Source organism: Pezoporus occidentalis, unplaced genomic scaffold, assembly GCF_034315485.1.
Source record: "Pezoporus occidentalis ecotype Australia unplaced genomic scaffold, CSIRO_AGI_Poc_V1 ctg2, whole genome shotgun sequence".
Classification (NCBI taxonomy): Eukaryota; Metazoa; Chordata; class Aves; order Psittaciformes; family Psittacidae; genus Pezoporus; species Pezoporus occidentalis.
This window is the reverse complement of record NW_026913855.1, coordinates 4,009,590-4,027,311: the sequence shown is the minus strand read 5'-3', so window position 1 is coordinate 4,027,311 and position 17,722 is coordinate 4,009,590. Positions and strand designations below refer to the sequence as shown.

Here is a 17,722-nt window from a genome sequence, read left to right as displayed (position 1 = left end):
AAGGCATCTTTGTCCCTCATTGTTTGAAATCTTACAATATTAGGTGTAGCATCGTTTCAGATTCATCATTACTTTCCTGAGACATATGAAAAATATGTCTACTCTCCTTCCCTTTTTTGGGATTAAATTTTACGACAGGACAAGGGGTAACGGGTTAAAACTTAAACAGGGGAAGTTTAGATTGGATATAAGGAAATTCTTTCCTGTTAGGGTGGTGAGGCACTGGAATAGGTTGCCAAGGGAGGTTATGAATGCTCTGTCCCTGTCTGTGTTCAAGACCAGGTTGGACGGAGCCTTGGGTGAGATGGTTTAGTGGGAGGGGGGTTGGAACTAGATGATCTAAAGGTCCTTTCCAACCCTAACCATTCTATGATTCTATGATTATCATGGATATCACTGAGAAATCATTTAAATATCCCCTTAATGGTTTTTATTCCTTAATTCTAATATATATATATGGTTTAATATGAGGTGTCCCTGCCCATAGCAGGGGGGTTGGAACTTGATGATCTTAAGGTTCTTTCCAACCCTAACTATTCTATGATTCTATGATATATATATATATATATATACACACACACACACCCTGACCTTAGCTGGCACTTTCCATTTCCTGGTAGGAAGACATTGTCATTCAGTTTTCTGTGGTATATTTGTTGTTTCCTTTAAATAGATCTCTTCCAAAGATATACATATGTATATATAGTTTAGAATATTCATTAAGAGAAATGAACACATAATAAAGGTAGAAAATCTTCACAGCTCTTACCAAGCTACATGTTATGGTGATTTCAGGTGGAAACAAAGACGGTCTTATTTAATGTGTTTTTAAATGGCCTCCAGCGTCAGGAATGACTAAGCATTACTATTCTTAATAGTGTTCCGCATTTGTTTAAAAAGCGTGTAATGCTTTTTATCTATAGTGAAAATTGTAAATTAGTATAAATAAAATTGTAAATTAGGATATATAAAAAACTAATGCTGTTTTAATGGTTATATTGTTAATAATGCAAATACTTTAGGAAAACATATATAAGCTATAATAAAAAAAAGAAAATACATCTTTTTAACAAAAAAAAAGGAATTACCTGAAATTGCTTCTTAATTAGCTCTTTGTTGTCATTAATGCAGAGAACATGAGGATTAGTAGTGACTTTTCCTTTTAAGAAAACCAAAGCTAAACAGACGAAACCAAAGCTTTTGAATATATAAAAGCTGTTCTGAATTCAGTAAATGAAAGATATGTATTGCTTTAGCTTATTAGACTTTCTAGGCCAATTCTTAGTGGAATAGAGATACTGTTCTGGAAACTACTTAATCCTTCAGTTTCACTGCACTTCTCTACTTTCTGTGTCCACCTGGTGTATGGACTGTGTTTACTGCAATAAAATTGGAAGAGAGCATGCATATTGGCTCATGCAAGAGCTCTTTGGTGTATGAAATTCAATTAGTCTCTAGATCATGCTAGCTCAATGCTTGTGTGCCTTATGGTATAGAAGCTGCAACAATCTAATGAAGCTGAAACTTTTTTGTTCTAGCTCTCTGAACATCAGCTAAAGACCTTGGCTTGAGGAGGGAGTTTGGTTATTGGAATGTTGACTCAGTGCATCTGTATGAGATTCTTTGTTGCTCGTGTGATGTGTTGTAAAAAAAAGAAACTACCTTTCTCAGGTGAACTCCTAGAACATTATGTCAGTGACAGGACCATCTACCTTCTCCAGATTGTGAAGCATTTAGAAAAAGCTACAGTAATGAGCAAAAATCCAAGTCTAGTGATGAGAAAGTACCTTTACTGTATGATTATTTTGTGGAAACTGAGAATCTTGAAGATGATATCACTTTGTCATGAAGATTTTAGGGAGCTGGGAAAATAATATTTCTAATCTTGTCATAGATATTGACTCACCAGGGATGTGGAAAGAAATCCTAAACTTATTATTAATTTTAATTTATCTCTTACTATTTTAAAACATTGGTAGGAGCAAACAAAAATCTTGAACAGCAAGGAACTACTCTAATGTTTCTTAATAAAAATGGTAACAATGATTTTTATCTTTCCTTTGTATAATGAATAAATTTAAAGTAAACTAATATAATCTGAAAATGCACTGCAGACTGGACTTTTTAATTTCTGTTTGTTGCTACTTCTCAGCAAACAAAAGAATTTCAGAGGTCTCCTCATATTGCATTGCTTGCTATGCTTCCATTTTAGTTTGCTCTCGTTTTATCTTTCAAAGTCTCACAAAAGTTTTCCCTTTGAAATGTGCCTTTTTCCTTTTCGCTTGTCTCCCGTTTTAAATAACACACAATAGCACAGGACTGGCAAAGTGACAACATAACTGGGTGAGAAAATGAAATGTGTGACATGTCTCATTAAAACTTAGTTCAAAACCTTGCATCACTGAAGAGATTTTCTTTAAATGTTACCTAAAGGATAAATTGAAGTAAGTGAATCTCTTTGGTGGGTAAAATCTGTCTCAAAGCCATGATGGTTAAATCTGGCAACAAAGAGACTATGGCACAGGATATGAGCTATTTTGAAAGTCTTTTAAAATAAGAGTAGCTAATATTAAATTGCATCATTTAATAATTCAGTTCATGATGGCTAAAATAAATATGTTCATTGTGGGAATTCTGTGTCAACTATTTTCTGCTGATTTCATGTAAATCTGCTCACTGTTGAGATTATGTTTAGAGAGACTATCATTATTATTCTATCCTGTTGAATCTGCTAATATTATATGTGCTCTTGAAACTCAGAGTGAAATTGTGAACGCTTCCGCAGGTATATTTTGGCATCACATGGCTAATGTGATTACTTAGAAAACAGCTCATAGGTTACATTTTAATAGGCTAAATTTTCCCTGAAATTTGACGTCAAAATTAAGAGAAATTAAGGACTTGTTTGAATAAAATATAAAAAGAGTAATTCAGGAGTGTACTGAGGTCTCATTGTTTCTGTGATACTTGGATTAAATTGAAATGTTGACAGACATATTGCAGAAGAAAGTAGAATCCCATTTTCTAGATTTGACAAATAAAAATTACTATTATAGAGTAGGAGAGTAAAAATGTGTTTAGTTAGATAATGGAATAGTCTGTTATTTGGAAAAGAGTATAGAAAACTGTAAACTCTGTCAGGCTGGACAGAGCCTCAGGCAACGTGGTCTAGTGTGAGGCATCCTTGCCCATAAACGGGGGGTTGGAATTAAATGATCTTAAGGTCCTTTCCAGCTGTAACCACTCTATGATTCTATGATTGGAAGTTCTCCTATATGATATAGCATATTAAATTAAGATAAAAATCATATTGAGCTGTATTAATGCCTACAGTAAGAATTCATACTAAAGGCTGGTTAATCATATATTCTGGTCTCTAGTTATCTGAATACCAATCACTGAAAATTCATAGAGGGACTTCTGAATCTCAAATTCAAACGGAAATAGGTGTGACAAATCTTAAAGTCTTCCTCTGGCGTTGTCATAAATAATCTCCAATTCCAGAAGTAGTTTGCATGTTAAAATATCTGACTAAACTAATCTTCTCTCTGTTTTCCACAGTAGCATCTTCTGGCTTTTTTGTGAAAATAGGATTAACACTTTGTATGCTATTCAAAAAAAGTCCGTGGCCTTTATATTCAGTCAGTAGATTTCAGACTGTGATGGACTTCAAAGTGTGTGGGGGTAAGAAAACCCACACTGCTGTAATTAGCAGGTTTGATTTTAATCACTGGAACTCAGTTAACATAGAATCCACACATTATAATTTTCAACTAATTTTTAAAGCAGAATTCTTATGTTCTTCATCTAAAGACTTCTGAAAGAAGTTTCACAATGATCTTTTACAGATCTAAAAGATACTGAGCTGAATTTGATTGTGGCATCTTTTCATTAGCTCATTTTATTTTTGGTTGCATTACCTTTAAGAATAAGATAATATATATTCATGAACTGTTTTTTTCTTGCAATTAATGAAAAAAGAAATCCATCATTTAAAACATGTTTTTCTCTCTTTCTTGGATTGGTAACTCAGTTACTTTTTAAGCATTCACATAACAATCCATTTTGTTACCATCTCTAATTTTAACTATCTTCTCTTTAGCAACAGAATTAATAATATCCAGTGGTTTACAGTACCTTCCTTTTTCATGTATATGAAATCTTTCTCAATTTAAAAGTTTGTTACACCAATTTAGGTAGATGTACAGATATGCAAAATTGTGTTTCACAGTAATTGCAGTTCCTGTAAGATGAAATGGGGCTATATATAATAAAACCAACAGATGCCCTGGTTTTTATACAGTGAGAAAAACTATATATAAAGTACGTTTCACTGACAGCTGAAAAAGGAAGTGTTTCTGTGGAAGAACAGCAAAAAAAATCACTGAAACGGGAGTTTGCAAAATATCAGTGACAGATACAAAAACAAAACCACATCTTCACAGCTGATCATTTTGTGCAATAAAATTTCTAAATGAAACAGATGTCTCTCTTTTTCTCAGCTTGGCTGACATGAATCACAGATGCCCATTAGCCAAAATATCTATAGGAAACACTTTATACTAAAAGTAGCAGAGAAATATTTTGCAGAACTTTTTTTTAATACTAGAGTAAAATGACAAAACTTTGCAGTGCTGTCTGACACACAGCTCGTGCATTTCAGAACTGGGTAAAGATTCAGTGTTAAAGGCTGTCAAGCACTTGGTCTTTAGCCTTCTTGAGCCCTCTGATAATGTATGGTTTGCATGAAGAGCTAAGAAAATTAAATAAGAGTTATTCTTTTTCTAACTTACACATAATAAACATTTTCACTCCTTTAGTTATCTCTGGAAGCCTTGTTTGTCATATATGTAGCTTTTTATTTCCTGGGCACCCACAAGACCTTCTGAAATGTCATTCTGAATTTGAAGTTTTCCTACAACGATAGACTGTTATATGTAGGCATAAAATTCAAATTGGATTACCAATCCAAAGTGAAATTATCAACATTCTTTAGAAAATGCAAAGTGTTATAGCTTCAGTTGTTGTTCTGAACTATGCAGGTTGATATTCCTTATAAATATGTTACTCAGAAATGCACCTACCAGCTCCCTAAAAGCCTTTATGTGGATGTCTCAGAATCTTATATTCAGCTCCTTTTCCAGTGTTTTGGCTAATATAATTGAAAAAAAGCTATAAAATTTGAATTTGGTGAAGGTAAGAGGTGAGTAGTGCAAAAACGTCAGCTTAGTAAGAATTTTTTACTTAGTAAGTAAACTTCCAAATCAGCTTAGGAAAAATTTTTGACATGCACCTAGCTACAGAGGAGCAGTAAGAAACCATCAGCATTGATGCTACCTTACGTATTAGACAAATAAGTATGCTGAAAAATTTAGCTCTAAATCCAGATTTGGATAAAAATATAGTTGTTTGAAATTGTTCATATATATATATGTGGTGTAGGGGTTTTCTTCATTTTCTGATTTAGTTCTGATCACTACACTGTGTTTGTGCTTCTAGTGCCAAGCAGCATTCTCAGGCATCAGAATATGGTTACTGGAATTACTAAATTTTTTTTTACTAGTTCCTGGCATGCTTTTGATAACTATCACGCTCCAAAACAATTTACATGCATGATTCATGAGTTAAATATTCCTGGGAACTGTTTGCATGGGGTTATGCTATTCTGGAGATTGAGAATTTATCAGAATGGATTTTTCCAGACTCTACTGATTTCTGAATAAAAGAACAGGCATTGCAGCCTCAATGTACTATCATCAACTTTTGTAAGAATCTGTAATACCAGATCTGTCTTTGGAAAGCACATGAGAAAACTGCATTTAATTTAAAGATTTTCTTCCTCCTCCCAATCTTTCTTGCTCAAACAGTCCTTTGTTTTGTATTTCTAGCACACATGTCTAAGGAGGAGCAACCTCCTGTAATTGCTGTTCATCATTCTGCTGTGAAAATACTGTATTATACCATGCTGGTCATGGACCACTAGTAAGCTCTGATACCGCAATATGTTTGAAGATAAGGTGGTGCCTCCTCTCTGGAGAAGAAAACAAGTCTTTTGAGAACTAGTTACACTAAATGCCATTACATAATGGGCTGCAGCCTGCAAGATACTGTCCAGTCCCCTAAAAAGAATGTTACTTAGAAAGGTGAGAAGTCACATCTTTAATGGGCCATCAAGAGAAGAGCATGAGGGGTTAAAGTTCACAGTTCACTCCCAAAAAAGGAGTAAGAATGGCCTGAAAGGTTCAGTTTGAATTCAGCAAGAGAAACAGAAGGCAAATTAAAAAATAAGATGTATTTGGGAAAGATTCTTCTTAACATCTACTTTCCTACTCTTCATTTTAGAATCAAATAAAGATTAAGGAAATATTTTGTAAAGTAAACATACACATATGTAATGTAAGTAAAGTTTGTCATTCTTTGATAATTACAGTGTTTCCCAAGGTTTATTTCTGAACTGAAAGTTTCCTTATTTAGAAAATCAAAGTTCAGAACCATGATAAATTTCTGAATTTCTACCAAAAATGCTTCGATCCAGGATTCTGCAAGGAACACTGCAAGTATATTTGCAGTTCATTTTTGTAATCAGAGCTTCTACTTGATTTGAAACTTCTGCTGAACTCCAAAAGAAAAAAGTATACATTTCTTGATGAAAATAAATCTGAATGCCAAATTCTTTCAGTTAATTATGCAATCAGTGAAACTGGAAGGAACTTTCCAACAGAAATCATGGTTAGTGTATGCAAAAGATCGAATGAACCAGCCGCGTTGCTGTTCTGAACAAAGCAATGTAATATTGATTTCTTTTTGTTTTGTTATGGGTGTACTAAAATCAGTCAGTACCACAGGTCATTAAGAGATGAAGTTAAGCTTTATATTACTTACATAATGAGTATTAAATCAATACTGAATGCTTAATAAATTTGTTTCTTTCCTTCAGGCTACTTACATTAGTTGATGGAGTGAAAATGATAATAACTTGAAATGAAATGTTCTCCAATTTAGGAGAAAGATAAATAATATGTGTTGTTTTGATTTTTTTTAAATTAGTATGACATCAAACCAGGTTTCTTTTCCTTAATTGTTGTGTATTCTGTCATGTCTTTAGCTACGTAGTGAATTTATAACTAGCACAGCAGGTTGGGAATTTTTAATAGGATCTCTTTGAGGAAGAAAAAGGTCAGTATTAACATAAGAATCTTCTTTAAGAACTGTGTTGCAGAGGTTTCTTAGCAGAGAACGGGTGTTGCTGCAAAGCTAAATCTGCCACAGCAGTCAAGTCAAAAGATTCTTGGAGCTGTTAGGAAAAAAATGCTTCAGTATGTCATCATGACTGCCAGTCAATGGTGACTGAAGTTTACTGTGTTTTGTTGGTATTAAACATGTTCTTTTGTACACAGAATTATTTAATACAGAATAATTATTTTAAAAACAAATAAACTACTTCTAAATAAAATGCTCTAATTTTTCTTCCTTTTCAGCTTCATTCTGACCAGGACAAGGGAGATGGATCGCTGAAATACATTTTATCAGGAGACGGTGCTGGTACTCTTTTTATAATTGATGAGAAAACAGGTGACATTCATGCTACTCGGAGAATTGACAGGGAAGAGAAAGCCTTTTACACCCTGCGTGCCCAGGCTATTAATAGAAGAACTCTGAGACCAGTGGAACCTGAATCTGAGTTTGTCATCAAAATCCATGATATCAATGACAATGAACCAACATTTCCAGAAGAAATTTACACTGCTAGTGTTCCTGAAATGTCAATAGTGGGTGAGTGCTTTATACTGAGGCACCTGTGCTATGTTGCTGGATGAGTAGTTTCTCCATCCCCTGAAAAGGCAGTCATGCTCAGAATTCTGCCTGATGGGTTAAGTATTTTTCATGTGATTTATTTGTTCAAATATTGAAATTGAATCCAGAAAGACATTTTTGTGATTTCTACTTGGACTATTTAAATTACTAATTTACAGTGATTCGGGACATAAATATAAATAGAAGTAGTCAGTGGTGAATTACCCTCCTCCTGGAGAACTGTTGAAATAAGATTACTAAACTAGTGTGTTGAAAGCTCAGTAATTTTTTTCTTTCATTTTCACTGGAGGTCCCAGGTGGTGATAAGTATTGAATGGAGAGCTGTCCCCACTTTCCCTTTCTACTGCTGAGGAGAGTTACATGTTTAGTCCTGTGCTGCTGATACACTGCTTGAAAATAGACACCTTCTTTATTCTCTTTGCTTTCGTTTTTTTTTTAGTGTATGGACAAATCCTCTTGCGCTTTCAGTTCCTTTCTTAACTCACTCATGAATGGCAGCTTCACAGATCTTAAACAGCTGCTTGAGTTAATTTTTTTATGTTTGTAATGTATTTTGAGTTCTTAACTACAAAGTTGTGGCCTAGATCATGCCAGCTGGTCAGATTCAGAAACAAGGGCATTTTGGAATATGAACTATTATTAATTAGTACATACAATTCTTTAGAAAAAAAAAGCTTAAAAACATATAGACTTTCTTTTTAAAAAAATAATATTCATTTATTTATTGTATAACTGTAGATATAATACTATGTTCTAATATTCAGAAAACACACAATAACTTCAGTAACTCTTTTGGCCTTTATTACAATTTTAATTACTATCACTGCTTGAATTAGATCAAAGACATGTATGTATACAAGTATTGAAGTTTTAGTACTTAGTTTCATGGCTTTTGGAAAGTATTAAAAGTGCAAGAAAACACATACTGAAATATACAATACTGAAAGAGAATGGCCCTAGCAAGCTGTGCAGCAATGTGTGTTTCTATTCTTAATATGATATTTCAATCTGCTTTTATTTTGTGATTGAATAATTACTAAAAGTCCAAACATTCCTTTAGTATAAAGGATAAATAAAAAAAAAAAGATTGAGGAGGAAATCTATTAGATGATTGCATAGGGCCATACTGGAATTCCATCGAACTAGTCCACATAAAGAAAGAACTGAAATGTCTTCTTTCTTCACTGTTCCAAAATAGACAAAAGTTAATACTGATTTATTAATTTACTGATAAGTTCTCTAGAATCATGCATTTCTGTAAATGTATATAGCTTCAGGCAGAGCATCCTGAAAAAGCATTGCTACGTTTTCTAGAGAAGCATATGGCAAGATTACAGTAGGGTTGAAATAAGATGCCTTAAAGCTTTCCCTTTAATTCTTATGTTCTTTCTATAAACTCCAGAAGGTATTGCTTAAAATTTTCAAGGAAAGATTTTAAGAAAATGACTCAGTGTGTACATACTATGCTATTTTATAACATTCAGTTATGATCTATTTATTCCTACTTTTGTCAGTCTCAGTTCCAGAAAGATCATCTTCTTAAGTGTTCTCAAATATCCAAGACATTATTTCAGTGATTCTAAAATACTTAGGATGTGAGGTTCCAGAGTATCTGTACATCCACATATATCATAAAAATTTGAAAGTGCAAAGTACCCCAAAAATTACACTGATAGTTGTCATCGTTTAAGCCAGCTGGTAACTCAGAACCACGCTGCTGCTCACTTACTCTCTCCTTCCCCTCCCATCTCCAGGCAGGATAGGAAGGAGAATTATAGGAATATAAACCCCACAGGTTGAGGTAAGAACAGTGTGGTAACTAAAGTATAATACGAAACTACTACTACTGCTACTAATAAGGGAAATAACAAGGAGAGAGAATATAAAATTAAAAAGGAAAGAGTAAAAAACAAACCCAAACCAAAAAAAAATCAATAAAAAAACAGTGCTGTGTGACGCACAGAGCAATTGCTTACCACCTTCCGACTGATACCCAATCCGACCCGAGCAGTGATCTGGGCCTTCTGGGTGACTCCCCCCAGTTTATATACTGGGCATGACGTGCTGTGGTATAGAATACCCCTTTGGTTAGTCTGGGTCAGGTGTCCTGTCTCTGCTTCCTCCTGTTTTCTTTGCCCCTCCTTACTGGCAAAGCATGAGAGACTGAAAAGTCCTTGACCAAAGGGAGCATTACTTAGCAACAACTAAAACACTGGTGTGTTACCAGCATTTTTCTCAGACTAAAGCCTAAACACAGCACTGCACCAGCTACTCGGAAGGAGAAAAATGATTGCTACTGCTGAACCCAGGATGACAGTTAAGAAAAGAAAAAAAAAAAATCTTGGATGCATTTGAAGTAGCAACCCTGTGTCTTGCCCAGATAGTTACACTGAAACAAATAAGACTGTTCTGTCAATAAAATTACCTTGATTTAGAGAATTATAACTAGGTTAAAATCTACCATGTTCCTGGATTTCATAAATGTGGTATTTCAGCTGCTAGACTACTGACTATCTCATTGGTAGAATTTGCTTTTCACTTTATGGCTTTTAGCTTTATGGCTGATCCCTAGAGGCATGTGTTCATCTGTGGTCCATGAGCGGATGTCGTGATTTTAAGAGGTATTCCTCAAAGTTGATTCGTTTCTGGTTGAATTTTCCAACTTAAAAAAATCTACTCTGTAATCTCAAAACTAAAGGCTAAATGGACAAGGGGAGAAATGTTCTAGAAGCACTCGCTGCGTAGAACTTTTGAGACAAATAGAATTCATTAGAAATCTGGGAGTCGTCTTCAGTCTTGGAAGTCTGAAGAGGTCCCAGTTGACTGAAAGAATGCAAATGTCCCAGTTTTCAAGAAGGGAAAGAAGGAAGACCCTGGTAATTACAGGCCTGTCTCACTTCATTGTCTGATAAAATTATGTGAAAAACTCTCCAGCACACAGCTAGACAAATCCATAATACACTGAATGAGCAATTGGCTGACAAGTCAGGCTGAAGGTGTTACAGTAAATAGGGTTATGTCAGGCTGGGGGCCAGTCACCAATGAGTTTTCTCAGGGTTCAATTTTAAACCCAATGCTCTTTAATGTTTTCAGAAATGTTTTGTGTACAGGAGTCAAATGTACATTAAGTAAGTTTGCCAGTGATACTAAACTAGGAGGAGCTGGACTCCTCAAGGGTAGAGAGGTCTTAACTTACAAGTTAGAGGGCTGGGCAGCCACCAATTATATGAAATTTAATCACAGCAAGTGAAGGATTTTCCACCTGGGGTGGAATAATCCTGGTTATGCATACAAATTGGGAGAGCAGCCCTGTGGAAAGAGATCCGTAGGTCTGGATCGATGACAAGTTGAATTTGAGTCAACTGTGTGCCCTGGCAGCCAAAAAGGCCAACCATGTCCTGGGGTGCATCAAGCACAGCATAGCTAGCTGGTTGAGTAAGGTGATTGCCCCACTCTACACTGCATGGCTGTAGTGCCATCTTGAGTACTATGTGCAGTTTTGGTATCTCAGTGTAAGAAAGACATCACACCATGAGTGTGTCCAGAGGAGAGCAACCAAGATTGTTAAAGGTCCTGAGGGCAACACTTACAAGGAGCAGCTGAGGTCACTTGGTTTGTTCAGCTTGAAGAAGGGAGGCTGAGGGGTCACTGAAGTCTACAATTTCCTTAAGGGAGGCAGCAAAGGAATAGGTGCTGATCTTCTCTCTCTGGTGAACTGTGATAGGACATGAGGAAATTGAATGAAGCTGCATCAGGGGAAGTGAGGGTACACAGTCACTGGAACAGGCTCCCCAGGGAAGTGGTCATGGTACCAAACCTGTCAGAGTTCAAGGAGGGTCTGGATGATGCTCTTGGTAATATGATATAGTTTTAGGTAGTCCAGCAAGGAGCAGGAAGTTGGACTTGGTGATCCTTATGGACCCCTTCTTATCTCTATTTTAAGAAGTGTCAAAAACATAGCTGATCTGCAGGTTTGCAACTGTGTTGTCTATTTATACACATGCGTACTTCAACCACAGTAATGAGATGTTCTGTATGCGCTTACCTGAATACCAGAAAGAAGACAGACATTGTAGCATATCTTACTACATATGCCTCATTGCTTTTAGAGCCACATTGTATAGTGCAGATAAGAGCTAGAGTTCAGAGATACTGGATTTCTTTTCTTACATTTTCAGCAAGTTTGCACATATCATTCATCAGTATATCACATCTCCGGTACTTAATTACTTTGGAGGTTGAAACTGGTGATCCTGTGCCTCTTTACTCTGCTCTTGTGAGACCTCACCTGGAGTATTGTGTGCAGTTCTGGTGTCTTCAACATAAAAAGGACATGGAACTGTTGGAACAAATCCAGAGGAGGGCCACGAGGATGATCAGGGGGCTGGAGCACCTCTCGTATGAAGACAGGCTGAGAAAGTTGAAGCTGTTCAGCCTGGAGAAGAGAAGGCTGCATGGAGACCTCCAGGGATGCTGGGGAGAGACTATTCATTAGGGACTGTAGTGACAGGACAAGGGGTAATGGGTTCAAACTTAAACAGGGTAAGTTTAAATTGGATATAAGGAGGAAGTTCTTTACTGTAAGGATGGTGAGGCACTGGAATGGGTTGTCCAGGGAAGTTGTGAATGCTCCATCCCTGGAGGTGTTCAAGGCCAGGTTGGACAGAGCCTTGGGTGACATGGTTTAGTGGGAGGTGTCCCTGCCCATGGCAGGGGGGTTGGAACTAGATGATCTTAAGGTCCTTTCCAACCCTAACTATTCTATGATTCTAGGATTAATAACCTGTTAAACTGATAAACTTTTAATCACCGGGATTTCATTACCAATTCATAAATGAAGGCTGTTATTTCCTAATGCCCTGCTTCCTTCACCAAAAGCATCAGAAGTGTGCAAGTAGCAAAAATGTGCAAGAAGCATTAGGAAATCTGTGCACCCCTTGGAGTACAGGGTTTGCTTCATCCTACAATGCTTTGTACTATAAGGTACTACAAAGGGGGCCAGGAGGTAAGAGACTATTAAGTCTTTATCTACTCCATCTTCCCCCATCCTTGAGTTACCAAATCATGATGTAGCCATACACCAGCCTCTTTCAGACCTGAAGCAGAATTCTTGATTTCTTAGTCAAGCTGTGGTATTAGTCAGATGGATACCTGAGAATGACTGTTTCTACTATCAAATACAGTATTTGAAGGAAAGCCCATTAATTCTTCGTCATCTTGTTCAACTTTTTCCTGCTGCTCGTTAGTCATAGTAAAGGCAGAGATAATGGGCCAACTTTAGGATCTGGGTCAGTATCCTCAAAGACATCCTTCCTGTTCTCCTGCAGTCTTTGTATGATTACTAGATGTTTTATTTTCTTTCACTTTTTTTTCTTTTCCTTACTTTCAAAGTTTGTAACTGAGAATATTCTTATGGATTTAACAGAAATCTTCTGTCCATCGTATTCTTATCTGTCTCTTTCTGCTCATTTGAAGGTTTATTTTCAGTACCGCAGATCAGTCTATTTTCCTCCATACAGCTTTTCCCATGGTTGTTGCCTATTGGTATCTTTTAGACAAGTTTTCAGAACTTCCTGCTGTTTAGACCTCTTTTTTTTTTCCTCTCTTTTTCTCTTTTTTTTTTATTTTAATCATCACATTCTTTTATTTGTTGCTGTTTCTCTATTCATCCCTTGTAGCCTATGTATTTCTAATCATTTCTTATCTTTATTGCATCCCATATTCTCAGTGCTGTTTCTACAATCTGTCATGCTCCCACACTGGTCTCTTCTGCTTCTGACTTAGTGATATCAGTATATGCTTCATAAAGTGTAATCTCCCTCTCGGTTTACGTGTGAGTTACAGGTTGGGTATCATCCCACAGTTAGCATGTCATCTCTATCTGTGGTTCTCTTTTTGCCTTTCTCTTTAGACAGCAGTTAGAGCTACTTGCTTGTCTTTCTCCATAGTTTTTTTTTTGTACACTCCCTCATTAGTGCTATTCTGCCAATTCCCAGTCCTTAGTCCTCTCTGCCATAGCATTTATCTTATAATACTTACTTCTTTTTTTCCTATAAACAAAGATTTGTTTCTTTTTACAGTTATCTCACCAAACCTTTTGTGTTTTCTGACTTAGAATTTCAGAATACCCATAATAACAAGATTTGAAAACCCAAAATATTGTATTACATTTTTTAGATTTTTTACAGACTTTGATTTTGCTCTGCACACAAATCCTACCATCAGGAGAGGAGACAAAAAAAGGAAATAAGTCCCAACCAAACCCCCCAAAAATACCCCCAAGATTAAACATTTTTTCTTAAAGGAACGTCATAAAATAATTAGAAATACCCACTGATGTACTTGCTTCCAGCTTATTGTTTTCAAAGTTACAGGAGTACCATGTAGCCAAAGACCTTTCTGACATTGATTTCTCAGAAAATTGAGCCTTTTCCACTTCTTCTCTGTTATTCTGCTGCATTAAACAGTTTATTTTAGGGGAGAACATGTGTTATTATTCCCTCGCTTTTCACTAGAAAGAGCAGAACATTCCTATTAATTAAACTTGTTATTTGTATGGATAATTTACTATGGAGGGTACATGCTCTAGTTAAATATCACATAAGTGGGAGTAAGGAAAAGGAAATGTAAGTTTCAAATTCTGCTTTACAATGGATATTCTGTGGATTCTTTTTCTAGTTAATTATCTTCAGTGATTCTTATCTAATTTGTCTACACTGTAAGGTCAAAGTCATTAATAGTTGTATGGTGTTCAAAGATGCTTGCTAAGAACACATTAAAAAGGACCAAATACATTAATTACTATTATAGTACTGGACCCTAGGGAGATTCTAACATTATAAATAAAATTATGTTAAAATATGCCTTCTGAGAACTACAATAATCTGACAAATGACTGTTTATTTCTGGGCCTAGTTCATCACCGTATAGTTCTAGTTTACTGTATAATAAATTTGCAAGTATACAAGGAGAAAATTACAGAATTCATAGGTCTTACTAATAACATAGCTCCTGTAATGCTCTTATATGTTTCAGATTGTCCACATCACTGTCTCCTTTATGCAGTCCTATAGAACTTAGGTTAGACTCATAAACTTCATCAGAAGCAACCTGTGCCTGTGTAAAAGACATAGCAACACCCATACCTGGTGGTGCTGGCTAAGTCACACTAACTCTGCAGCTGTTAAACCCCCCAACAGGACTGATCATATTCAGCGTCTTCAGATTTCTGGTCTGGCCTTCTGATTAGATCAGTGTATTTATAGTATTTAGCATCTTTAGTGACTTCACTGAACTGAAGCAAAACAAGGCAAGCTGATGGTTTGACAGTTGATGTGCACAACATAACTGATATCCTGATATACTCCTCCTGTTACCTTCTTTGCATAGTTTCAGACAGTGGTTTTTTTTTTTTGTAATAATTACTCATCTCTCAGCGTAAGTCTAGAGACCACATTTCTCTTTCTCTTACAAGCAACAGCCAATATGAAAGTGGCAGCTTCTGCTTCCTGAATGGAGCACAGAAGTCTAGCATTGCCCTTGCACTTTTCTTACCAGGTACCTGACTGGTGGAAGCAAAAGCCATATTGCTGAGGCAACATTAAAAGTATAGTTCATCCTTGCTGCTTTTGGGTAATGGGATACACATTACCCTGAGCACAACCCACTGAGTAAACCACGCTGTGTGAGTGATGAAATTAAGGAGCCCATATCTCTTCCCACAGACTTTAAAGGGAAAAGGGTCAAATCTACAATTTTCAGAAGTGTGTGATAGATTTTATTGGGAGTATATGCAGCCATGCTCACTGCAGCTAGAGAGGATAGCTGGTATGATTTGTTCTGTTTCATGTGTATGTGTACTGCACCAATTAGTACGTGTATTATGACTAAGGCATCAGTAACTATTATACACATCTTATTACATAGCAAATACAATTGTTTGAGATTTATTTTCATAGAATCATAGAATAGTTTGGGTTGGAAAGGACCTTAAAGATCATCTGGTTCCCACCCCCCTGCCATGGGCAAGGACACCTTCCACTAGACCAGGTTACTCAAAGCCTCATCCAACCTGGTCTTGAACACTTCAGGCATGGGGCAGTGTCGTGGTTTAAACCCAGCCAGACAGTTCGTTCACTCACTCCCCCCCTTTCCTCCCTCTTTCTTTCCTTCCCCGTACTCCCGGAGGGACGGAGAGAATTGAAAAGAATGCAACTCCCACGGGTCGAGATAAGAACAGTTTAGTAACTAAGGTATAACACAAATCACTACTGCTACCACCCATAATAATAATAAGAGAAATAACAAGGGAAGAGAATACAACACCTCACCACCTGCCGACCGATAACTCACCCCCCAGCCTGACCAAGCACTGACTAATACCTCATCCAACCCCGCAGTGCCCTAGCCCTTCTGGGTAACTCTCAGTTACATCCTGGGCATGACCTGCTGTGGTATGGAATACCTCTTTGGTCAGTTTGGGTCAGATGTCCTGGCTGCTTCCTCCCGGCTTCCCTCCTCCCTGGCAGAGCATGAGGCTCAGAACGTCCTTGGTCAGACTAAAACATCGGTGTTATCAGCTCTGTTCCCAGGCCAAAAGTCAAAACACAGCACTGCACCGGCTACTAAGAAGGAGAAAAATGACTGCTACTGCTGAACCCAGGACAGGCAGCCACAAATTCTCTGGGCAATTTGTTCCAGTGTCTCTCCACCCTCACAGTAAACAATTTCTTTCTTATACCTAATCTAAATATTTTAGATTAAAGCCATTCCCCCTTGTCCTATCACTGCATGCCCTTGTAAAAAGTCCTTCTCCAGCATTCCTTAGGCCCATTTTAGGTATTGGAAGACTCTTACAAGGCCTCCCCTGAGCTTTCTCTTCTCCAGGCTTAACAAGCCAACTCTCTCAGCTTGTCATAGGAGTCCTGCTCCAGCCCTCTGATCATTTTCATGGCCCTCCTCTGGACAAATTGAGCAATTCCATGTCTTTTTTGGGGGCCCCAAAGCTGAACACATTACTCCAGGTGGGGTCTCATGGGAGTGAAGTACAGGGGCGTGATCACCTCCTTCGACCTGCAGCCCAGGATGAGGTTTGCTTCCTCAGCTGCAGACGCACACTGATGGCTCTTGTTGATCTTGTTACTGATAAACACCCCGAAGGTCTTATCCTCAAGACTGCTCGTAATCCAGTCTCTGCTCAGCCTGTATTTGTGCACACCTGTGGGAAGTTTAGATTCAATTCATGTAGGAAATAGGGAAGAATGTACTGAAGCTGCCTATAGATCATAAATATATTTGAGAAGTCCAATTAACATTATTAGAAATTTTATTTGTGGTCTGCTTGCATGGGAAATGATGTTCTGGGACCTCTACCTAGTACCATGTGAAACTAAGCTGTCTTGGATGTTTCAGGTACTTCTGTGGTGCAAGTTACAGCTACGGATGCTGATGACCCTTCATATGGAAACAGTGCCAGAATAATTTACAGCATACTTCAGGGACAGCCATATTTCTCTGTGGAACCAGAAACAGGTCAGGCAAATTGACATTATTTCCATTAGCATAAACTGTTGGCTTTTTTTCATTTTAAAAATCTTGTATCACCTAAGAAAAAAATTATTTAAAAAAGAAACCTAACTGAAATGAAACAATCTTTATTGTTTTTTTCTCGTAATATATAATTCTTATAATAAATACAAAACAGAGTTATTACAGCTGACACTATGAATTATAAATAACTTTACAGTGATACTATTGATACCTTAGGATCTAAGTAGCAACATTTATGATAAAGGCAAGAATAAAGGTCTGTGTCCTAGAAAATGTTTTTTTCTTAATGATTCCACTTGCACTAATAAAAGGTGTCCTTTCTACTCATAAAACTTGTGCATAAATATCTTGAATCATT

At 36.8% G+C, this 17,722-nt stretch overlaps 1 protein-coding gene across 3 annotated transcripts in view; it reads left to right on the top strand.

Moving 5' to 3' along the window:
• CDH10 (cadherin 10) overlaps window positions 1-17,722 on the top strand; it is a 93,384-nt gene that overhangs the window by 53,064 nt on the left and 22,598 nt on the right. For all 3 annotated transcript variants that reach the window (XM_062617688.1, XM_062617686.1, XM_062617689.1), the window contains exons 3-4: window positions 7,479-7,773; window positions 17,227-17,346. In XM_062617688.1, the coding sequence (XP_062473672.1) occupies window positions 7,479-7,773; window positions 17,227-17,346 (415 nt within the window). The remainder of the gene's footprint in view (window positions 1-7,478; window positions 7,774-17,226; window positions 17,347-17,722) is intronic.